General features: G+C 37.4%; 1 protein-coding gene across 7 annotated transcripts in view; it reads right to left on the reverse strand.

The window, feature by feature from the left end:
• The window catches only part of LOC135671388 (small ribosomal subunit protein uS3y-like), a 35126-nt gene that overhangs the window by 6517 nt on the left and 2609 nt on the right, over nt 1-26000 (reverse strand). The window contains exons 3-13 of one of the 7 annotated variants that reach the window (XM_065179489.1): nt 25341-25472; nt 15888-16009; nt 15719-15812; nt 15391-15499; nt 12221-12315; nt 7026-7154; nt 6833-6928; nt 4249-4293; nt 4038-4155; nt 2329-3679; nt 2101-2242 (exon numbers count right to left, since the gene is read on the reverse strand). In XM_065179489.1, the coding sequence (XP_065035561.1) occupies nt 6874-6928; nt 7026-7154; nt 12221-12315; nt 15391-15468 (357 nt within the window). In that variant the 5' untranslated portion in view covers nt 15469-15499; nt 15719-15812; nt 15888-16009; nt 25341-25472 and the 3' untranslated portion in view covers nt 2101-2242; nt 2329-3679; nt 4038-4155; nt 4249-4293; nt 6833-6873. Of the gene's footprint in view, nt 1-2100; nt 2243-2328; nt 3680-4037; nt 4206-4248; nt 5393-6832; nt 7155-12220; nt 12316-15390; nt 15500-15591; nt 15813-15887; nt 16010-25340; nt 25473-26000 lie in introns of those variants that run through there. The other 6 variants (XM_065179488.1, XM_065179487.1, XM_065179492.1 and 3 more) reach the window with 6 other exon arrangements.

Raw genomic sequence — 26000 nt, forward strand, 5'->3', positions numbered from 1 at the left:
CTGTTTTAGATGGTATGCAAGAATCACATGAGGTATCAGCAAAGTATGGATGATATGTCGTTCAGTAACTTGAAAACTCATGTTGTATCGGACAAAATTTGATCGATACCAATCTAAATCGGCTTAAGAGAAACCCGAATACTCAAATTGACCATTGAGGTCTCTTTTGGAACTTTAAATCCTGGTGTTTTCCCCTTTTCACTCAGTATTACTCACATTCACTCTCATTCTCATTCGCTTTCTTACACTTTTATTTGTAAAAGTTCATGATCGGTGATTAATGGTAATCAAGATATTGATTTAAATAAAGGAAGGATTCGAACTCAGGATATGATGGAATTTCAGTCTAATTTGAGATAGCATTTAGCTTTTTTCTATGTTTTATCATCATTTTGTATAAAGATTAAACACGATTAAGGTCATTGTCTTATGTTTAGTCTCAACTAGGTTTATTCTCTTACATTTAGACCTAAATTAGGGATATTTAGGGACAAATTTATGGGACTAAAAAGATAAATTCACTTTCTCATCCTTCCAACCTGTTATTCCTATTCTTTCATGCCTCACACACTATATTCTTATTTAAAAATAATAAGTTATCATTAATTAGGATTAAATACTTCAAAATAATTTTTTTATGAATTCAGACATCAATCATCTTTGGCTTAAATCATTAATAAGTTATCATCAACCATCTTTGGCTTTTTTTAAAAGAAAATTAGGATGTACTAAGATTCAGACATATGGTACGTCGATACCGACTAGACCGGTCAGTTCATGGGCCAATACCACCGATCAACACGATACTGCGATCCATGATTGGATCATCCATGATTGAATACCACTAATATTCTTTTCTTGTGTTGAGCTTTTATGCGGAAGAGGAACTTGGATTTGTAAAATGTATTTGTAGAGTTTACTTGAAATGAAGTTGTAAAACAAAATTCAAATCACCTTCATTTTTCTTCAACAAGTTTTCAAAGTTGTAAGAAATTATTTTAATGTTGTTTCGGCTAAGTAAGATAAACACCAATTGCTGTTATTTTTCACATGCTCAGAATAGTGGACTCCTTGATGTTTATGTTATGCTATTTGGTGTTCCTATGCCTGCAAAATATTACGAGATGACTTCAGAGATTTGGGAAAAAAAATAAATATTATTTGCTGGTTATTGGTCAAGCTATAGCTACAAAAAAATATATTTTTTCCATCACTAATCTTGCCATTACCAAAATTGATTTGACCAACAAAAGTTTTTATTGCCAAAACTCTTCAGCAAGAATTTGTTAAACCTTTCAGTGAAAATTATTATTCTCAATCAAAAAGTTTAATATAGCATGGAGGTAATTAAATTCTCATACTTGTTTAACAGGAAAAAAAAATACTGATTCACTTAAGGAGTATACTTTGGAAGAAAAACTCAATCCTCTAAAGAAATTAAAAGTCAAAATATTTCTATCTCTTTTTTTTTTTTGTTATTAGGGAGGAGAGGGAAAATACACCCACTGGTCTTGAAAAGGACAATCATTTCCCAGAATAGGTTCTTAAACAAGGCAAATTAAATAAAAAGAAGATAAGATTAATCAGTAGATCATCCGCATGAAAAAGATGATATCACAAAATGAATCAGCTACATTTATTTCATTTGTGAAATGGAGATCACTTGCTATTGTTTTGTGCTACTTTATCCTCTCACTAGATTGTTGTCCTATGCTGCTGCTATCTTATTGGTGAGTGTTGCTGTGGTCCATCCATCCTATGTTGTCTGCTGAAAACACTACTCGATCTTGAGGTGTATGCTAAAAGGCTGCAATCAAAATTTCAAGCTTTTCACTGTGTTTCAGCATCTTATCTTTATTGTAGAGAAAGTTGTACAAAATTTTGTTTCACTGTATTCATGGATGTCTAGTAACCATTCTCAAAGATCATTCTGCTTCAATCCAGTCTGCGAGTTCATAGGATCTGATTACTTCTACTTATCATTTTTGCTACTCACATGTTGCTACACCAAATCCGAACCTAAATAAGAATAAAGCCCAAAGCGACAATGTGGCAAGAAAAGAATGGAATGGAATGGAAGGAAATCACCATGGGACGGACCTTGTTGGCATACGGGGAGGGGCACACGATCACCCTCCCCGTACCTATGATTGGTTCCGTCAGCTCCCACCCTCAAACCACGAGGCAACCCTAGAAGAAGCAGCGCACATACCTCCTCCGTCTTCGTGATCATCGAACCAACCTGAAATCGATCGAAGAAAACTTAAAATCAGCCCTAAAATCTATGCATTTCGCTGAAAGATGAGGCGTTTCGAACCAAATGCTCACCTTCGTTCCCGAGCCGAGACAGATCGAATGGGGCGATGGGCTCGGTGGATGTTGGAGACACAAAGAAGATAAGCACGTGCGAAAGTTAATTTCCAATTAAATATATAATACGACTCTAAAATCTTATTAACCTAATTAATTTGGGGGCTTCGGAATCCAAATTAAGATTAACCAATTGGATTCGATTAAAGAATCACTCTGTCCGACCACGGTCCCACTATATATATCTCTCTCTCCTCTCCGACTCTCACTCTTGACTTCTCTCCCCTCTCGCCTCTCGCCCCTCCTTGATTATTATATTCCATATCATATAATAATAAATCTTTAATTGTTATTAGACTCTGTGCAAAGCCATATCCTTGATTAATTAACACTTATTAAACTTTCAATAGATTTTGGTAAAGAAATCTTCCATCTCACTCTACCTCTCCCCAAACTAATTATTTCACTTGAAGGATTAAAGTGTTTTCCAAATACATATTTAGCTTTTGTCAGTGATCGACATAATTACTTATGAATTAACATTCGCATTTCTAATAACACAAACCTTTATATGTATGAGAGTAATCTAACACTTTCTTTATGAATCGTATGCATGCAACACTTGTTTTATGGGTCATATATATGTAGCAATTCTAGGAAATAATCATGTAGATATTCTCTTGCTTTAGTGTCTTACCTGAAAGATATATAAAGGAAATGATCATATAATTGCGATCTGTGGTAAGTTTGCCAACAAATAAGTGTTATCACAGTAGTGTTATCACAGTGTTAATAGGAGACATTCGAAGAGAAAACTCGATTCAGAACACCATGAATTAGATTACCACCAGCTCGAGTAGACTGGAAATACATGTAGTGGCTCTATACAAATGACATGTTAATTTATGGTTAATACAATGTTACCTTAAAACAGATTAGATTCTAAAGTTCATTTGCAGTAAAAAGAAAACGAAAGGGGAGTCCAGTTTGGCCTTGACATAGGTAATTAATCATGCATGCCATAGGTAATTAACTGCAGGATTTTTTTAAATCAAAAGATCAAATTTTTTTTATATCGATGATTGGATATTTCAAGTGCAAAATTAGAGGTGTACCAAACAGCATCAGAGAGAAAAGAACCATTGGTTCCAGAAGGCTAGTGCTTACCCCCGACATGCCCCCCTTCGGAAATAGATGTTTGGTGCAGAAATGCTCCAACTGTACAAGCCTCCAGCAGCAGCAGCATGAGTTAGAGAAGATGCTGTAAAAAAGGAACAGTTAGGTAAGGGATTTTCTCATATTCGGCCTCAAAGCTTTACCAAAGTAGTTGCGGATCTCTGGAGTTATTTGCTGGATTATAAGAGAATGCCTGCGGAAGTTCATCAAGGCAGAATTAGTAAATGAGAACGCGAGGCAATCAACACTAAATACACTTAGGAGTTCAAGAGAGTGAAGTAAAAAAGAGAGATATATTTGATGAGAGAGCACCCTGGACGAGTGTTGATTTTCTCGAATTGCTCTAAAATAAACATGACACAAGTGTGCCTCAAGGACATGGCATGGAATGCCTCTGACAATTCGTACATGCTGGAGATATTATCTACGCAAACTTCTTGCATGATGAAGCATACTCAACGCTTCTTAGAACTTCAGGATAAATTTTATTACAATAACTAGTGAAGCTTCCGAGAATGAGAAAAAGAAAAGACAATGTAGTTTCTACCCACTTGTGCAATGGCATATTCACATAGGCGTTTAAGACCTTCAAGAAGATACTGATATGCAGCTCATAGAAGATCTTGCGCGATATCAGTAGTGATCTCAACCGATCCTGTGTATATGAATCTGCAAATGAAGAGCCAAATATTGTCAGACATCAGAACCTTCAGTATCATGACTAGAAGAAGGAACTACACTTAGGTTCATCAATTCAAAGACCTCCCATCTTATGTTAGGAATCTCAACGTCTCTTGGGTCCTTCTCCTATAACAAAGTTGAAAGAGTAAGATATTTTCAATCAGATCTTACTAGACTAGAAAATAATAAATTACCAAGCATTTCCAGAAAGAAAACTTTTCAAAAAACTTAAGTTCATACCATGATACTATTATAAGTTTTGAAAAGCTTATGATTGTTTCTTTCATGTCGTATTAGGCCAGTATGATACTATGAAATCAGCATGGCATCCGTGAGATGCCTTTTTCACATAATTTTTGTTCATCAGCAAGCATGAAACCCACCATATATCTTGCTTAACATGCCTTATCAAGCTGGCACATTTCCAGCACATGATATTCTGACAAAAAGTTAGATTCTTGATAACACTGACAGAAGGGCATGTTATGAGTGGTGGGATGCATCGAACTCCAAAATATTTGCACCCTGGTGACATGAAGGGATCAGCTTTTTGACTTCTCTCACAAATCAGCATTTCTGATATGCATCAAGCAAGTACTAAAACCATCTTATTGATCAAAGATATGATCCTCACCTTCTGCATGATTATTTTTGTACAGATAGGACCATGGGGGATTTACATTAGCATTTACAAAGCAACAAACTTTTGAGGTGGCAACTTAGTATTTAATTTATTTAATTGTAAAAAATGTTCACCATTTTGTTATATTCAGTAACCAAAGCACAACAAAACAGATAGATATGCCTCTTTGTATCGCATATAAATGCTTTATTTATGATACGTGCTATAGCTTCTTTATATCAGAAACTAGCCGTTTTTTAACAACAATATTTCCATACATCTGATCATAATTAGGGGTTATTTCTGAAGAAAAACAAGCATGGTTGACACCTGAGTTCCCTTACCCAGTCGCCACCATCAAACATTGCACGAAATGCATCTGAAGAAGCAAGCAGAGCAATTCTGTGTGCACAAAAGCACTTGCCAGGAAAAGAACAGATAATGAACATTTAGATATTTTGCACATAACTAATAGCTTCCCCTTAAATGAGGAATTTAGTATATATAAGTTACTACATATGGTAAGAATAGTCTACAACCTTCAACTAGAAAGGTAACATCTAATAGCGTGGAGCTATTCACATACTGCTCGCCTAGGTACACCTACATGAACAACTTGATTAGTACTATTATAGGCATATAGCTATGTTCCAGCATAGTAGACAGACTCGTTGGGCCTTTGCATTTGTCATGGATTTCTCTATGATAGCATGTACAAGTTTTGTTATATAGCAAAACATATTTGTACACAATGGATGCATATGAAATCCCAACATCAAACATTCAGGATATTGATTATTCATATATCAATTATGACATGTGATTCTTTTTTTTTTTTCGTCTTGAGCAATAATATACTAATGCATCCATGTTCGTTTCAACTAACATAGGATTGCTGATTTCAAACACAAGCAATCCACTTAGAGGTCAAAACTGCAAAACTAATGCCTCCTCTTCAGTAATAAGAATACCCAGTAGTTCATTTCTTGTCGTAAGGCATATACTTTTGCATCAATTTCTCCAATGATTTGTAACAATTAGATCCCAAATTCGCATCTGCTTTCTAGCATATGCTTGTTGAAGGATAATTGATATTGTAGATAAGCAAACAATTTTCATTCTCTGATTTGAAAAAAGGTTTATACTGATTAAGTAATATTTATGTTTGATCAGTCTCAATAGTAAAGACAGCCAATTCAAAAAACTTTGAGTTAGAAGACTAGCCAAAACAATTACATAAGCACTTCCAAATTTCAAAGAACTAGGTCCAAGAATTAAAAATCTGACCCTTTTCTATATGTTTTTGTATTTCTGTGAATACGGGACATATTTTATTGCTAAAACTGGTTAGAAACAAAATTAAGGAATGCCTATTTTAGCAAACCTAAGGTGCGGGGGATGGAGAACCTGCGTCAATAGAACAGAGAGTCAGGGATTTTTTAGCCAACTTGTAAAGAGCAACTGATGCATCTTGCTGTTGTTTTAGATTAGTCGATCCCAGTAGTTCGAGAAAAAGATCAAGTCCTACATTGAGAATATGTTGCTTAATTTCCTAAGTTATAAAAAGGAGGAAAAGCAGAAGGATATCATGGTTGCTAGACAGATACAGTATCATTATCATCAATGAAAATAGTTCTTTGATCCTCAAGTGAACATAAATGAGCAAGAGCCAAAGCTATACGTCTTTGGACAGCCTTCTCTCCGACTCGCATTAGATATAATAAATGCATTAGTACCTGCAAGGGCAAAAGGCAAGGAACACCATGTCTACATCCATTAAACAGATCCACCAATTAAAAGTAGATCCTTATCGTTCTGAATATATACTGCAATAAGCTAAGAAATACAGCAAACAGAGCTTACTCGCCCATTAATCTTCTCCTCTAATCTCTTCATTGTCTTTACTACACAGTCCTTAGTTGCTTGTAATTGAAGTAATATTTTTCAATAAAACTTGGTTTAAAATATAAACCAAATCAAAACAAGATCAATATATACATATTAGGAAGCATGGATCTGGCAGCATCAAAGTACTCAACATACCTGGATAATAAATTCACCATCTTGTAGTTTCTGAACACCCCCTACCTTGATAAAATCAGAGACATTTTCCTAACAACAATGACAAGAATAAGAAGCCTGTGTCCAATCAATAGTTCTCAATGTCACATTACAGCATTATGCAAAGAAACATAATATGGAATTACAACAAAGGAATATTTTGATGCAGATTCACCTCATTCTCTGCAATACCATAAAGAGCAAATGCAGCATTATGTTGTAAACATCTATTTTTCGAGTCAGGAAGTTTAAGAAGAGGCACCAAACCGCCATTGTAGACAATACCAGCTTGGTTGTGTGAGTCCTAGAGGGAAAATAAAAGGTCTTTGAGATAGAGCAAAAACGAGCCATTGTTCATCAGGAAAATGAAGCAAATCCAACCATATATAAGGAGAAAGAAACTAATGTACTGTATTGTGGCAAATGGATATTGATATTAACAAGAACATTTTTTTCAAAAGTATTTCCAAGAAGCATGAGGCATATTACAAAAAAGTGGTACAATATCAAAAAGTATCGAGAAAAAATATATATTTTATTATCACTTCTAAAACTAAATTTTTCCCTTCTTTGGAAGTATATAATGAAAGGGTCCAAGCATACATGATAATGAAGCTAAGGGGAAAAAGAGAAAAGAGCATACAGTGTTGTTTACTCATCTGGTATCAGAATAGCTTAGTAAAAGATAGTTGAAATTTTAGATATCAGGGTACAAGTATGCTACAATTAAAACAAAGAAGTGAGCTATGAGAGCCGAGTCCAAAAAAGCAAAAGCCCAAGACATGTATATATATCGTTGGAATAAAAAACACAAAAGGGAAAGAACAAAAATGAGAACTGCTTTGCTTGTTATGATTAGTGTTCCAATAATCACCAAACTGAAATTTTAAATTAATAAAATATAGTAACTACTAGAAGCAGCTGTTGTACAAAGCATATATGCTAGTGTACATACAGCATGCACAACTAGCACAGTATTGGGAAGTGTACCAGCAAATACAACAATAACAAAAAAACCGTGAGTGTGTACCAACAAATAAATTCTCAAAATAGATAATATAAACCAGGTAAGCTTTTTTTTTCAAACATCACCCATGCGGATCAGACCCAAGACTGTCATAGAGAACAAAATGATAACATGTATAGATCTGATAGAAGTTACTATGGCAAGGGTTTAAACCCTCGGCCTATGGGAAAAGGACAAACTACACACTACCAGGCTAGCTGGTTAGGTATTAAACTAGGTAAGTTTGAACATTTTTTATGTATGAAAGCCTTTTTACACTTTTCCCACAGGTGTGATTCAGCAAATAACCACATGCTTTGTCAGCTAAGACCTTGCAGGATTGGCTTTTGGGTAATATAATGGGGATTGGTATGATTAAGTTCAGAACTTTCAAGTTATGTACCACCATCATTTTCTGATCCAGTTAAACACAAGGCTAACTACATAACAATTCAACACGGCGATTGGTATGAATAAGTTTTATATATAACAATTCAATTCCCACTCGAGCAATGGGAAACACTACAAAATATTAAAAAATAAAAAATATATTTATATATAGCAATGACGTCAACGATGGAGGGAGATAGCACGAAGGCAACAATGATGGAGGGAGCCGCAAACAAAGGCAGCGAAAGCAAATATAGGGTTTCAAAGCAGGGTAAAGTCGTTTGAGGGCGGGTGGGGGGGAACCATATAGTGTTAGGGCTCTTCTCTTTTGTTGGTTCGATTAAACCAATTTCCCTGTTTAATCAAACCAAGCACGAACACAAGCAGCCTTCACTCGGGCGCTCACCCAAGGCGCCCAATGCTTGGGTTCAAGCGAGCACCCAAGCGATGCTTCAATGAATCACATTGCCTAGAAGTTGTGCAAGGCACTTAAGCCTTGCCTCACCCGAGCACCCAAGCACCTATCAAAAACACTAATTTTTTCCCTTTTTTGGGCTTCAATAGATATTTGATTCTAGTTGAAATATTTTCAGTAAAGATTATGATTATGCAATGCTCTCGTGAGTTTGCAAGGATTTATTTTGGTTGCTTTTATTTCAACAACTTGATGAACACGTATTAGAAACGTACATCCAAAGCATTTTCTTAATTGTTGTTCTAGTTTGTAATTACTACGAGAGCTAGAGACATTAGAACTGAAATTAGTACACACATATTGCACATGCAACACTGTTAACTTGCCATTTTTCCCAATTAGGAAATTCTAGTCATATGATTTTGTTTATTCTTTTTTGTCCATGTTTTCGTTTCAGTTTAACCCAAATATTAGTTAAGAATTGCAAATCCATATTGCAAGTTTTCATCTTTCATGGAGGTAAATTATAAATTGTGAATAGAATCTTTAGGGGCCATGCCCTCATAAGACCTTATTAGTGTATTCCAAACGGCAGCCCACATGTCCTTTTATGAATGTAATAGAAGTTGATGTTTATTATAAATAATAATCTACTTGGAGAAATGCAAATTATTCACAGTTCAACCACATTTGCATGCAGATGATAGTCATATAGAAGAGCTTAGTGTGACAAGGTTGCAACAAGGTCATTCATGTTTCCAAGTTCATTCTTTTCTTTTCTTTTTTCTGCTTATTTACATGTTTCAATATAAGACTGAATAAGATCATTTTGAACCATGTATTTAAATTCTTCATAGAAGAGCTTAGTGTGACTAAAATTTGTAATGTTTTGCTTTCAAACTCATCGCTTGGTCAGGTGAAAAGAAAATTGTCTTTTCTATTATATGAACCAAGTTATTGAAGTCTCAACCATTCCTTTGTTAAGGGATTTGATAAAATTGCTTTATGGTTCAAAGCAAGGTTCGTTGTACTGTACCGTACCGGCATTTCGATCCGGGCTCGGTACGGTACCGGTTTACCAGGCGGTACATCAGGGCATACCGAGCGGTACACCAGTTTTTTTTTTTTCATACTGTAGCAATGCTACAGTATAGTACTATAGCACTGTAGCGGTACCGGACGGTTCGCGTACCGATAACCTATCGGACCGGTACGTACCGCCCAATACGGGCGGTACGCTTCGATACGACAGACCTTACTTCAAAGCAAGGTTATCAAACTCACTTCCCTACCTAGGATCAAAAAGGGGTTGCAAACTTGGATAATAGGATAGGATCATAAGATCCTACAAATTATAAAAAATAAAAATAAATAATTTTAAGATACATATATATATTTAAAGAAATTTATAAATGAGTATATTCCAAACTGAAACATCTTAACATTGTTTAGCAAAGATTGGTTACATAAGTATGATTACATATAAAAGATTAGTTACATATATCACCATAACTTACACTGATAAATGGGTATGTAAATTGCCCATGTTGCATATCCTAACAATTTCTAAATTCCAGTGATTGAAAGAGGCGCTCGGGCACTCGCCTAGGCGCTCGAGCGAGGCGAGGCGAGGCCCGAGCGCCTCGCTAATGTCCCAGGCGACGCGCTTCAAACAGGCGCCGCCTAGGCGCTCGCCCAAGCCCAAGCGCTGGCCGCTTCGGGCGAGCGCCTGGGTAACCCTTACCCAACCCTAACCCGCTGCCGCTGCCGCTCCCGATCTCGCTACTCGTCACTCCTGCTCCGGCTGCTGCTGCTCGTCGCTGTCGCTGCTCGCGCCTCCCGCGAGCCATCTAGCTGCTCGCGCCTCCCGCGATCCCTCCCGCTGCTCGCGCCTGCCGCTCCCTTTCCCTTTCCCTTTCCCGCTGCCGCTGCCGCCGCTCGCCACTGCTTCCTCGTTTCTCTGTCAGGCTCAGTATACAGTATACTCTTAATATTAAGTTTATTTGAATTTTGAAATGATTAATTTTCAATACTGTTAATAGATTAATAATATATTATTTTGATTTTAATGTTGTTAATTTTTATTTTGATGTAAAATTTTATTGTTTTGAATTTTGAAACTTTTTGTTAACGTGACATTGTGATTTTGTATCTTAGATTTTCTTAATTTAATAGAATATTTTTATTTAAAATTTTAAATAATTATATTTATTAATTATATTATATATTTTATATTTTAGCGCCTCGCTTCGCTCGGGCGAGCGCCTAGCGCCTCGGGCGTTTTTGGACCTTGGCGCCTTTTGGCGCCTAGCGCTTTTTATCACTGCTAAATTCTTAATTTCTTATAAGTATGACTTTCCTATTATGCAAAGGAATATTGTGTTTGGCATATAAGATATAATTTTGCAACCTCTATGTTACCCGAACATTATTATTGCTTTGTAGAACTTCAATCCAAGAATTATGAATTGCACTTTTCAATTATATTAAAGATAATACCTCACGATATCAATGTCATTATGATCAAACTATAACATATATCATTAGATATGGGATGGATGGGAAGAGAATGTACGAGATGAGAAGAGAGGAAAAAGGATGGTAGATGGGAGAAGGTAGGAGGGGAGACAAGAAGAGAGGTAGAAGGGAGGAGAGGAGAAGAGATGAGAGAAGATGCGAAGAGAAGGAAAGGAGATGGAAAGAGAAGAGGGGGGAGAAGATGCGAAGAGAAAGAATGGAGATGAAAGAGAAGAGGGGGGAGAGAAGAAGAGAAGGGGGAAGATGAAAGGAGAAGAAAGAAGCAGAGACCGAAAGAGAGGGTAGTAGAGGAAAAGAAAATCCATGCATATGGTGATTAGCAACAGTCGACGGCGTTGACAGCAGTTCATTGTGAGTGGCAGCAATGGCTAAGGCTCATCTCCTCAATGCTCCTACGGGCTGCAGGAAAGAAGCATTGATCCATGACAATGAATGGCCAACCAGAAGATTCGCAACACTCTCTCGTCGTGAGGGATCAGGGCTCACACTCGTCTCCTCGCTCCTTTGTTGGCACCGCATATCAATTCGCCTTTGAAGATGAGTGTTCTTATATCCTGGGTTGACTAGACAAACGCGACTTGACTCGTCTGATGCAACCGATCTTACATAGTCGACTCACAAGTCGAGTCGATTCCACCCATTTACGTTGATCCGATCTGAATCGTCAGGCATGATCTGGGCTGTAAGATTGCATGATCCTACAACCCAAATTAAGAGTTTGACAACCTTGATTCTGAGGCAACTTTAGCATTTTCTTCTTCAACCAAAAAACAAAGTTTAGATTCTCATGATTTGAAGCTAGCACTAAAGACAATATTGTTAGCCAAAGAACTTTTTTATAGATTTCAAATCACCAACTTGAAAAGAATGGTGTGCAGCTTTGTAAAACTATATGCTACATTCTATAAACAGTCCAAGGAATCAAAATTTTCTTTACTACCTAACATATAATGAAACAACTTGGACATTGTTTAAGGATTAAACCAGATGAACAAAAGGTAATATACAATTCTAGTGATACCTTAATAAATCAATCACTGGCTGTAAATCTCCCGCATGAAGAACTTCTTTCTTTATGTTAGGGGATGAATGAACCAGATTCCCAATAAAACCAACCTAAATACCAAGAACATATAATCTAATTATGATCTTCGAAAGAATCAATCACAACAAGCATAGTAAATGCAAATATCTTTAAGATTTAGAAAATATTTGATTATTATGACATATAAAAATAGAAGATAATAAATTATATTTTTAATGAAAATCTAGCATGTATGATTAACCATATATTTTTAAAGCTGCATAAGGGCTACCACAGCCAATAACACTTCCATTGGGTATTCCATGCCTAAAAAATATACTCATTTTGCATGAGATAGTTCCAAGATTTCTTGTTAGCTGGTCATCATACACAAGGTTCGCCGTACCGTACCGTACCGGCGTTTCGACCCGGGCTCGGTACCGGTACGGTACGGTATACCGCTCGGTACACCCAGGTGTACCGAGCGGTACACTCAGGTGTACCGAGCACTGTAGCAGTATCTTTCTCAGCAATATTGTGCTGTCATTTCATACCAGCGTTTATAATTTCTTCCATCAAGGAGCTATTTCCTAACAATGAATTATTATATCCTCTTTCAGGAGATACACTTGATCTGGATGTATGGCAACTGTCATGATTCGAGGAACCAAAAACAACTTTAGATCCATTATCTGTAATCTTAGTGCTGGTATTAGGACTGATCTCACATAATTCCTCCATGGACATTCTTGAACAAGATTTAATTTGGACTTCATAACTAGCATGAGGAGATTGTTCCAACCAACTTGGGTGACCATCAGAAGGTTTGCCAAGTGGAATGTTGTCTCTTTGTGAAGTCATTATATTCTGTTTATCTACTCTTCTACTTAGCAGAGATGATTCTCCATCCAAATCTAAACCAGATAAATTATATAAATCAAGATTATTCTTTGAAGAATCAGGGAACTGCAAATCATCCTCTTTGCAGCGATTATCAAACTGTCCATCATTACATGATGGACTTTCCTCAGCATCATTATCTAAATGAACATAAGTATTTGTCACCAGTTTGTGCAAAATAACCGCATCAGAGATTTGATCTTTCACTGATCTCACTAATTCTGTAACTGCTGAAGAATTGGTTGAAGAGTTTTGTACCTTCAAATCTTCAAGGCTTCTCCTTATTGCTTCCTGTATATCAGCTTCTTCCTCAAGTGTTCCTCTTGAAACATCTTTTATAGGTTTATCTCGAAATTGAGAACTTGTGTCAGGATTTTGAAACACCCCTTCCTCCAAATCCACATCAGCTACTTCATAGCTGCTCTCAGCTAAAGATGATTGGATTTTCTTCAAGTCACTTTTTGGACTTGCAGTTATATCAGCAAAACCATTTGGAATTTCAGAAATTTCCTTAACTAGACCTTCCTCCCAACTGCAATCAGATTCAAAATCATTTGTGCTCTCATCTGAATGAACACATTCCAAGGGTAAATTGGTTGTTTGGCCTCCAGAAACCAATTGCATGAATATATTATCATCATCCGTAGCTTTCATCCCGCTGTCATCCTCTGAGAAGGAAATCTCAATTGCATCTTCACTACCATGAATAGCAAGTTCATCCATGTAACCTCTCCTGTCTAGTGGGAGTGAACTACTTTTCTCAGTAAATGTTTCATGTTTTCCGTCATTACTTGTAACACTTGGGGAATGATTATTTCCAGAAAGACCTTCGGAGACATCAACAACTTTTTTGGTGTGGGAAGCCTCCCGATCTGAGGAGTTATCTCCCCTTCTTTTCTCCTGCTCATACTTTTCCATCAGATCTAAATTCCTTTGTAAATCATGAGTTATGCGAATTCCTAATCCTTTAACTCTACTAACTCGAACACGACCATTCTCATCACAATATGTCTCAACATCAGGTCCAAAATCCTTTACACATTTACTAACAGAAACCTCTTTAACCAATTTAGGCTGACTACTAAGCAAGTTACATTTTGCTAAATCTGAAGTGCTTTGTTTTGCCAATGAATAATGATCCCCATATCCACTGTGCGCAACTCCTCTTGATTCAAGAACCAAGGATTGAAATATTGTGTCGTACCGGAGTTTCGACTTCGGTACGGTACGTTAATATATACCGAGCGGTATACCGTTCAGTATACCGCTTGGTATATATATATGTATATATATATATATATGTATGTATATATATATATTAATAAATATATGTTTATATATAAAAGATTATATATATTTATATATATATTTTTTTATAAATGGCGACGTCGCGTCACCTTAACGACGTTGCCTTTTCCTTATCCCATGCGGGGCGACGTCGTCTTGTATATATACATACATATATATATACATATATATACATATACATATACATAAATATACATATACATATACATATATATACATATACATATACATATATATACATATACATATACATATATATACATATACATATACATATATATACATATACATATACATATATATACATATACATATATATATATATATATATTCTTATAAAAGGCGCTGTCGCGTCGCCTCTACGACGTTTCCTTTTATAAATATAAATAAATGTATATGTATATGTATATGTATATATATGTATATGTATAGTTACCAAATTGCATATATAAAGAAAATCTCATTCAGTGATAAAGCTGAACCTCAAGGATAGCTTTACTCGAACAGAAACCATGTTAGCCTTTTCGATAGCATTTTGAACCTACAAAATAATCTTGATTCACAGGATCATCAGTCATCTTAGTAGCAATAATAGCACTACCAGCCAAAATAAATAAGTGTTGCAACACGTATCATATTGGTGTCATTTAACTAATAAACATGTAAGAAAGTAAGAAGATAAATGATAATACTCATAAGTTAGATCAACATTCCAGCATTGCGTGAGTCAGTGATTATTTACACATTCATGTTCATGTAATCATGAATGCGTTCATATGGGATGTAATGGTCATTCGTTCATTTTAAATCAGTTTCTATCTGGGCAAATTCTAGAATTTACATTGCCACCAGAGAATGCAATTAGATGCAAAAAGTAAAAAAAAAAGAAACTAGCTACGTTTACTTCATCTACAAAAAATATAGAGAAAAAATATGACTAGACTTCTAAACGAACTCACAAAAATCATTTCTTCATTGTCGTCCTCCGCTTCATCCAGACCACCCTCGGATGTAAGTACATTCTTATTGATCTCCATCTCTTCCTCCGCAGCAAGGGATGCGGCCAATCTTGATGAGAGAGAACAATGTATTAGACAGTAGTAACATAGCAAAAGGATAGTTTTGGGTCGTGACGGAGAAAGAAAAAGAGCGAAAACTACGGATATGACATTGCTCAGAGCACATCTAGGTTTTCCTGGGAAGAAACCCCTGATTCCATATCACCACGAGGTGGAACGCTGCTTCCTTCAGCCCTAATTTCAACAATCGAATCCAACACCTTTTTACCCTTTGTGTCCTCGTCCGTAATCTGCATCTCCTTCGATCCATCCTTGTGCTTCTTGATCTCGGTTGCCAATTCTTCAAGCCTCTTCGCCTTGAGCTATATAAGTCAATGCATACAATCAGACAACTGAAAAGAGGACGGAGGGAGGGAGAGAGAGAGAGAGAGACAAACGTGGTCTTGCGGATCTTGGCACGGGCGCGATCGCGGTGGCAGCGGCGGGCGGCGAAATGGGGAGCAGAAGACCAAGACTTGTTTTATTTTTTTCTCTTTTCCTCTTCTGAGACATGTTTTTTCTTTCCCGTCCAAACATAAGTGTGCAATAGAGTATCATTTAGGAAAAGTTGTTTCTTCTCAGGTGTGCACACATAACATTAACATCAACTGAGGGAAATAGATAGCAGATTCTAGCAATTATATTTATTACTTTAGGGCCAATAATTTCAGGCGTTATGATTTTTCTTACTATTAAATTGAAAGAAGATAAGATTAATCAATAGATCATCCGCATGAAAAAGATGAGATCACAAAATGGATCAGCTACATTTATTTCATTTGTGCTATTTTATCCTCTCACTAGATTGTTGACCTATGCTTCGGTTATCTTATCGGTGAGTGTTGCTGTGGTCCATCCATCGTATGTTGTCTGCTGATAACACTACTCGATCTTGAGGTATATGCTAAAAGGCCGCAATCAAAATTTCAAGCTTGTCACTGTGTTTCAACATCTTATCTTTATTGTAGAGAAACTTGTACAAAATTTTGTTTCACTGTATTCATGGATGTCAAGTAACCATTCTCAAAGATCATTTTGCTTCAATCAAGTCTGCTAGTTCATAGGATCTGATTACTTCTACTTATCATTTTTGCTACTCACATGTTGCTACACCAAATACGAACCTAAATAAGAATAAAGCCCAAAGCGATAATGTGGCAAGAATAGAATGGAAAGGAAGGAAATCACCATGAGACGGACCTTGTTGGCATACAGGGAGGGGCACACGATCACCCTCCCCGTACCTATGATTGGTTTCGTCAGCTCCCACCCTCAAACCACGAGGCAACTCTAGAAGAAGCAGCGCACATATCTCCTCCGTCTTCGCGATCATCGAACCAACCTGAAATCGATCGAAGAAAACTTAAAATCAATCCTAAAATCTATGCATTTCGTTGAAAGCTAAAGCGTTTCGAACCAAATGCTCACCTTCGTTCCCGAGCCGAACGGGCGAAGGGATCGGTGGATGTTGGAGACACAAAGAAGATGAGCACGTTCGAAAGTTAATTTCCAATTAAATATATAATACGACTCTAAAATCTTATTAACCTAATTAATTTGGGGGCTTCGGAATCCAAATTAAGATTAACCAATTGGATTCGATTCAAGAATCAATCTGTCCGACCACGGTCCCACTATATATATCTCTCTCTCCTCTCCGACTCTCACTCTTGACTTCTCTCCCCTCTCGCCTCTCGCCCCTCCTCTGCTCCCTTCTCCTCGTTCATTTCCTCTCGCCTCGCCTCTGCTCCCTTCTCTTCTCCTCGTTCGTTTTAGTCGTCCATGGAGCCCGTCGACCTCGTACCGAGCGGGTACAGGTTCCTTCCCACGGCGGAGGAACTCGTGGTTGACTACCTTGCAAACTGGGTCGCCGGCAAACCCCTCCCTGGCCGCGCTGTCGCCTTCGCCGACGTCTACGGCACCGAGCCGTGGAATCTTCTCGGCAGCGATCGGCATGAAGGCTATTTCTTTGCGGAGCGGAAGCCTAAGAACAACGGCGGCTCGCGCGTGGATAGAAAGGCCGGCAGCGGTTCTTGGACTCTGTACAACAATCAAGAAACCGTTAAGTCCATCGTCGGCGGGCGCGAGATGGTGGTGGGGCGAAAAAGCTGCCTATCCTTCAACGATGGCCGTCGGAAGAACTCCGGGTGGACAATGTACGAATATCAGATGTGTTCATCCGGATTCGAGAGACGAGTTCTCTGTCACGTTAAGAGAAGCTCGCATCAGGCCATCTCCGGAGGCACCACCATCAAAACGGTCGAGTCCACCTTCGCGGAGGCCGCGGTCACCGGCCACAGCTTCGTTGGGCGGAAGAGAAATAGAGAGGAATCTTCTACTCTCTCAGCGAAAGCATCGACTCTCTCAAAGAAGCCATGCTGGGGGTTGGTTGCACATTCCAGCAGAGCATTGCTGATCGACGCTTCACCACCTCCAACCGCGGTTGTCCAATTTCCCTTATTGGCTGCCCCGGAGAGTCATCATTCCTCGGTCGACTCTGTTGCACCGAACAAAGCCGGAGTCCCAGCCGCCTCTCCATCATCAACGGACGTTGGTGGAGAGCTCGTGATAACTGCGGAAGAACTCGAAGCATTCTTGGCTTCGTATTCGTCGTCGGTCGATCAGAACTGCACCGACGATGCTTTCTTCACCAGAGAGGTTGAAGCCTTCCTGATGTCGGACGAAACCGACATAGCCTCGACTACCATCCCGAAGGCCTCGCCGTCAGGCCTGGTCGATCTTCTCTTGATGCCCGATGACACTCGGATTGATTCGACCACGGTCGCTGAGGTTTCCTCCTCATCTCGGATTGATTCGACCACGGTCGCAAAGGTTTCCTCGTCATCGTCGTCGATAGACTTCGTTGCGTGTGAGCAGATGTACAGCACCAGCACCGACGATGACTTCTTCACGAGCCTGGAACAGGTCCGTGCTTTCTTGATGTCCGATGACACCTTCACTGCCTCGACCACGATCCCAGTGGCCTCGCTGGGACAATGCTCGCTCGACAACCCCTATTGATTCGACTGTAGCTTGCTTGAATGAAAGCTTATACGGAAAATGATGTTTGTTCATGTATATCATAACAATGGAAGTGAAAGAAAATATTTGTTCTTGTAAATATTGACAATGACAAAGTTCAATTTTCATCCCATGTTTTGTTGTTTCCTTAATATGATGGGATCTATAAGAAATGGTCTCAATGTTACATCATGTTCAAAGAGAAAGAGTGAGATCATATGATATCAACAACTTCTCTCAACGTCATACTTTGGACGATTGTTATCAGAGGCAACGCAGCGAATTTGACCAATCATCGTTTGGAAACATGTTCTAACTTTTTGTTTCTGAGTGAAGTCCACAACAACAACAACAAACAACAAAGTCGACAATCCCAACAAAGCTGCAAGTCAATCCATCACTGAATCCCAACCAAAGTGTGTGCACTGATACTATAGAAAACCTTTAATCAGAACCATCACTTAAATTATCACTGAATCGATAAAGAATTACATGGTTTGAAGCATTTGGCAATGGCCAAAACAATTCTGAATTGTCAACTGATATGCAAAATATTAAACACACACATCATGGAAGGAAATGCAATCTCTCCAGAAGTCTTGTTGATATGATATGGTCGGATTTCAATAGCGAGAAGAACGCCTGCATCATGTTAGATTCATTAGATGAATAAGAACTCAGAGTATCAACAACTAATAAGCCACCGTTAAGAAATACAAGACAATTGAGATAGAAGAACATACCATTCATCTTAGCACACGAAAAAATGATCAAATTGCATCTATTAACTAATATTCAGAATTTTGAATGAATTTAGACAATCAATCTGAGTCTACTATTCTAGCTTTGGAAGTTACAAACGAATTCAAATAACTAATATCAAGTCTACAAAACAGTAAAAATTGTCGAAATAAGGGGTAACCATGTTGGGTACCAAAACAAATGATAAGAACAAATGACGCTCCTGAGAAGATTGGAACAAACTAAGATATGGGCCTAAAGACTCCCAATCTTCCTTCGTGTTAATCTAGGACTAGTACAAGCACATAAATCAGAAGAACTTTGGCTTGTTACCTGCCGCAAGCTTATCAAGAAGAAATGTAATCCTAATTCCTTTTGAAAGGTTGTAGCATTCAAATTAAATCTCTAGAGGCAGAACAGGAGGTTGGATTAACTCCTCTTCCTCCTTTGGGGCATGAATTGTAACATGATCTAGCAAAGGAGTCATGGGGCCCTGCTTTACTTTAAGATCCTAATCCAACATGATCTTTACTTTGATATCGAGGACACCCTATGATTTTTAAAAACAAAAGGTCAGTTAAAATGGATCATTAAGCACTTGAATATATATATTTCTCCAAGTATATCAATGTTTTTATTACTGTTTAGAAAGTAAATAAATTCATCTATCTAAATTTCAGCACAAACAAGGTTAGTGCAATAGAAAGTTTGAAATATTTAGGTACAGCCTACCTGACAAGCATTTCAAGTTGAAGTTTTCAATAGGCAAGTATCTATATGAGCACTGCAAGGAAACCAAGCCCTATTAAAGCAATCATCAATACATATGCAAAACATGATTAATACATATGATTGCAAAAAAAAAAAGTGAATATTGATTAATACATATGCCATTGTGAAGTCTCACAAATTTATAATACCATGATTGCAGAACCCAGACTTTTCCTCTTATGTGCAGCTATGCATAGTAACTGCCCGTTCACATGACAGGTTTTCATCAAACTTCCACGCATTGGACATAGTGCTATGTTAGACAGTGGATGGATTTACTAATGCTTCTTGCAGCAAAATCCAAAACAAAAACAAATTTCACAACATAGAGCATATTCTTGTCCCTGACAAGTGCATCACTCCTCAGACATAATAAGTTGTAGAACTAATGATGCCATGCTTTATTCAGAAATTTTAAAAAAATTAAATTTTAAAATATGTCCATAAGAATTAAGAAAACTATAAAACAATTTTCATTCTCCGATTAGAAAAAAGGTTTATACTGATCAAGTAATATTTATGTTTGATCAGTCTCAAGAGTAGACAGACAATTCAAAAAAACTTTGAGTTAGAAGACTAGCCAAAGCAATTACATAAGCACTTTCAAATTCCAAGTAACTAGCTCCAAGAATTGAAAATCTGACCCTTTTATAAGTTTTTGTATTTCTGTGAATATGGGACATGTTTTACTGCTAAAACTGCTTAGAAACAAAATTAAGGAATGCCTATTTTAGCAAACCTGAGGTGAGGGGGATAGAGAAGCTACATCAACAGAATAGAGAGTCAGGGATTTTTTAGCCAACTTGTAAAGAGCAACTGATGCATCTTGCTATTGTTTTAGATTAGTCGATCCCAGTAGTTCGAGGAGAAAATCAAGTCCTACATTGAGAATATGTTTCTTAATTTCCTTAGTTATAAAAAGGAGGAAAAGCAGAAGGATGTCATGGTTGCTGGACAGATACAATACCATCATCATCGATGAAAATAGTTCTTTGATCCTCAGGTGAACAAAAACACTGAGTCATTGTTCATTAGGAAAATGAAGCAAATCCAACCATATATAAGGAGAAGAAACTAATATGCTGCATTGTGGCAGATGGATATTGATATTAACAAGAACATTTTTTTCAAAAGCATTTCCAAGAAGCATGAGCCATATTACAAAAACGTGGTATAATATCAAAAAGTATCGAGAAAAAAAATATATTTTATTATCACTTCTAAAACTGAATTTTCCCCTTCTTTGGCAGTATATAGTGAAAGGGTCCAAGCATACATGATAATCAAGCTAAGGGAAAAATGAGAAAAGAGCTTACAGTGTGGTTTACTCATCTGGTGTCAGAATAGCCTAGTAAAAGACAGTTGAAATTTAGATATCACGGCACAAGTATGCTACAATTCAAGCAAGGAAGTGAGCTATGAGAGCCCAGTCCAAAAAAACAAAAGCCCAGGACATGTATACATATCTTTGGAATAAAAAACACAGAAGGGAAAGAACTAAAATGAGAACTGCTTTGCTCGTTAAGAATAGTGTTCCAACAATCACCAAACTGAAATTTTAAATTAATAAAATAGAGTAGAAACTACTAGAAGCAGCTGTTGTACAAAGCATATATGCTAGTGTACATACAGCATGCACAACTAGCACAGTATTGGGAAGTGTACCAGCAAATACAACAATAACAAAAAAACCGTGAGTGTGTACCAACAAATAAATTCTCAAAATAGATAATATAAACTAGGTAAGCTTTTGTTTTCAAACATCACCCAAGCGCATTAGACTCTAGACTGTCACAGAGAACAAAATGATAACATATAAGAACCGATAGAAGTTATTATGGCAAGGGTTTGAACCCTCGGCCTGTGGGAAAAGGACTCACTACACACTACCAGGCTAGCTGGTTAGGTATTAAACTAGGTAAGTTTGAACATTTTTTATGTATGAAAATCATTCAACACTTTTCCCACAGGTGTGATTCAGCAAATAACCACATGCTTTGTCAGCTAAGACCTTGCAAAGTCAGCTTCAGGATTGGGATTGGCTTTTGGGTAATATAATGGTGATTGGTATGATTAAGTTCAGAACTTTCAAGTTATGTACCACCCAGTGATTGAAAGAGGCGCTCGGGCGCTCGCCTAGGCGCTCGGGCGAGGCGAGGCGAGGCCCGAGCGCCTCGCTAATGTCCCAGGCGGCGCGCTTCAAACAGGCGCCGCCTGGGCGCTCGCCCGAGCCCAGGCGTTGGGCGCTTCGGGCGAGCACCTAGGTAAACCAAGTGACCGAACCAGGATTTTAGGTCTGGTTCGGTCCTGGTTCGGTTGTTAGTTGGTTCAATCGAACTAACTAAACCGATATAACCCTTGCCCAACCCTAACCCTTACCAACCCTAACCCGCTGCCGCTCCCGATCTCGCTGCTCGTCGCTCCTGCTCACGCCTCCCGCGAGCCCCCCCGCTGCTCGCGACTCCCGCGAGCCCTCCCGCAAGCCTTCCCTCTGCTCGCGACTCCCTGCTTGCGCCTCCCGCGAGCCCTCCTAGCTGCTCACGCCTCCTGCGAGCCCTCCCACTGCTCGCGACTCCCGCGAGCCTTCCCTCCGCTCGCGACTAGAATTTTTATTTAAAATAGCATATTTTTATTTAAAATTTTAAATAATTATATTTATTAATTATATTATATATTTTTACATTTTAGCGCCTCGCTTCGCTCGGGTGAGCGCCTCGGGCGTTTTTGGACCTTGGCGCCTAGCGCTTTTTAAATCACTGGTACCACCATCATTTTCTGATCCAGTTAAACACATGGCTAACGACATAACAATTCAACACAGCGATTGGTATGATTAAGTTCAGAACTTTCATGTTATGTACCACCATCATTTTCTGATCCAGTTAAACACATGGCTAACTACTTAACAAATCAACACTACTTTAGCTAATGTTAATATCAGCCTAAGTAAGCAATTTAACGAGTAGCATGAACGAAATGGAAAACCAACCAAACCAGAACTTTCAAGTTATGTACCACCATCATTGTCTGATCCAGTTAAACACACAGCTAACTGCTTAACAATTCAACACTACTTTAACTAATGTTATTATCAGCCTGAGTAAGCAATTTAATGAGTAGTATGAACGAAATAGCAAACCAACCAACCCCATTGCTCATGTATCACTGACCAATATAAGAAGTGAATGTCATCCTTGTACCAGAACCATGACCCAAAATGTACCATGTTTTAGGTACTAATATAGATAGCAAGGATTGAAATATCGTACCGTACTAGAGTTTTGACATTCGCTCGGTACGGTATGATACTGTATACCGAGCGATATACCATTCGGTATACTGTTCGGTATATATATATATTCGATTAGGCGACGTCACCTCGAAAACATCACAAAAAAATCTTATATATATATTATTTATTTATTTATTAAAGATTTTTATATATTAATATTTTTATAAAAGGCGACGTCATCTTTTACAAAAGAGGAAGTGCCTTAAACATTAGAATGGAATGCTTGGGACTATGGTTGTGGAATCTATAGCCTTATTTTTTTATTAAACAGGTCCAAAGAGCATAAGTAATGAGGTTCCAAATATGTCACTCCTTCCCTTCATATAATGATAAACCAAGATGCCAGAAAGATATGAATTTACAAGTGTCATTGATCTTTTGTTGAATGAGATTTCAAAAAGAGCAAGCAATATAGCAATCAAAAAGAAAATATTTGGCAAAATTTGTAGCAGCTTACAAAGTAGGCAGCATTCAACTTGGCTATAAAGAAGAGAGGAAATGGTGGAAGAATTGGAGAGTTTGTCATGGCAAAGTTTCTTGACCTTATGAGTAATCATATTGCCTTCCAATTGGGCCAAACATTCACACTAGTTTCATTATAAGGTCAAATATAATGATAAGAAAGAGAGTCTACGAGGTTTGAGCTTGAGATACATTGATCCTTATAATATCCAGCAGAGATATGTAAGCGCCTAAATCTCTCCATAAGAAGGGGTTGAAATAGAGTGGTGAGAGTGTGAATGTTCTATTGGTTTTCTGAAAATAGATCAGAAAGTATGTAGTAGTGCATCGTTTCATTCACATTAAGGAAGGTTGGTCATTTAAAAGGTATAGTATTAATCCAAGGGTTGTCCTATGATTCAATGGGAAAGATGAGAAATATTTTTTCGAGACAAAAAAAAGTCTCGATTAGGAGATTCAATCCAGGTTTGAAGACAGATCACAATTTGAGTACAAAATACTAATCCAAAGAGACTCAGTATTGTTCATGAGAGGAATAGTTCTTTTAGTGATGATCTAAAATTTAACATTGATAAGATCATATAAGCCCAAGCCACTAATGGGTTTGGGAAGAGAAATAATCTCCCAACTGATTAGTTTTATTTTGATTTTATAGGATCAAAATTACAGAAAAATTTTCTAGCCATTCACGTCATGTGTTTAAGAAAAAAGTCAAAGATCCAAATCTAAGAGGAGATGTATGGGTATTGAATTCAGCACAGAGCCAATTAAGGTCATCCTATCAACTTTGGAGATCATACTTTTCTACTAGTCTTAGATTTTTTTGAAAGCTTTGATGTTTTTATATGTTTGAAGGGAGTTTATCAATATAAAGATGGAATCTGAGATATTTGATAGGTCAGCTTCCCTCCAATATCCTAAGAAAATTGTAAACCCTTTGATTGTAGGATTATAATAATTAGGGAAGTAGACATTAGATTATGCATGCTGATCCTCGGATTGGTAAGAAGCTCAAAAGATTTGAGAATAGCATTGATGTTGGAGCATGATGTAAGGTTAGCTTTAAAGGTAAGGAATAAATTATCTGCAAACATTACATATGAAACCTTAATTCCTTCAAAATTGAAAAGAGCAATAAGATTTTGGGTCACATAATCTATCTAAACTAAGATGAAGATGTCAAACGAGAAAGGTCGCGTTGTTTTATATCCCTATGAGCCTTAAACCACTTGGAGGAAGCACCATTAATAAGACAAGAGTATGAAAATTTCACAACATACAGCATATTCTTGTTCCAGACAAATGCATCACTCCATAGACATAATTAGTTATAGAACTAACAATGCCAGGCTTCATTGAGAAATTTTAAAAAAATTAATTTTAAAATATGAATTTAAGAATAAAAAAAACTAAAGACTTAAACTTTTGCATAGCTTCCTGCTATAAGTAAATTTGAAAACTAAATACAACTTCCAAGAAAGAAAGCATCCGACGATACATGAGAAGTTCTTCATAAGAAAAGTAAAGAAGTAATCTTATATGCTTAATGGTATGATAGGCTGACCTGTCTGAGGAGAAGATGCCTCACAGCAAAACCTCTGTATTCATGGATAGGCTGACTAGAAGAAATCATGTAACCATCCTTGAACTTCATTGATTTGGCACTTTGAGCTCTGAGTTTTCCACTTCGTATCATCTGAATGAACGATCAAAGACAAAAATTTATAAAATTTGGGACTTTAAGATTTTAGAAGTCAACACAGTTTCGATTTCAGCAATCAATCGAACTACTACGACACCAATATATTGGATGACACACTGGTCTACACTATCTAGTACCACTGAAAATGTAATGAAAATTAAATATATACAGATTGGTATCAATTTATATAGTTCGATGTCAGATCGATACTAAACCTATGCAGTTGCAGGTTTAAGTTTTATCAAATTTTAAATGCTATATTTTGCAACTCCAATTCATGGAGTTTGATCTAATTTGCAACTCCAATACATATAGTTCAGCACAAATCAATGTAATTTGTGGAAATCATGTTTTTGTTGATGTAGGATACTACCATGGGCTTCCTGCAATAGCACCACCTCAATATGCTGCTCCGCCACCCAGGAGTAGTGGCTTTTTGGAAGGATGCTTAAAGTTTTGTTCTAATAATACTCTGTTCCCGAAAAAACTTCTGAATCACCTCGTCCTTCTGTTTCTGTGTTT

Source organism: Musa acuminata, unplaced genomic scaffold, assembly GCF_036884655.1.
Source record: "Musa acuminata AAA Group cultivar baxijiao unplaced genomic scaffold, Cavendish_Baxijiao_AAA HiC_scaffold_1139, whole genome shotgun sequence".
NCBI classification, from domain to species: domain Eukaryota; kingdom Viridiplantae; phylum Streptophyta; class Magnoliopsida; order Zingiberales; family Musaceae; genus Musa; species Musa acuminata.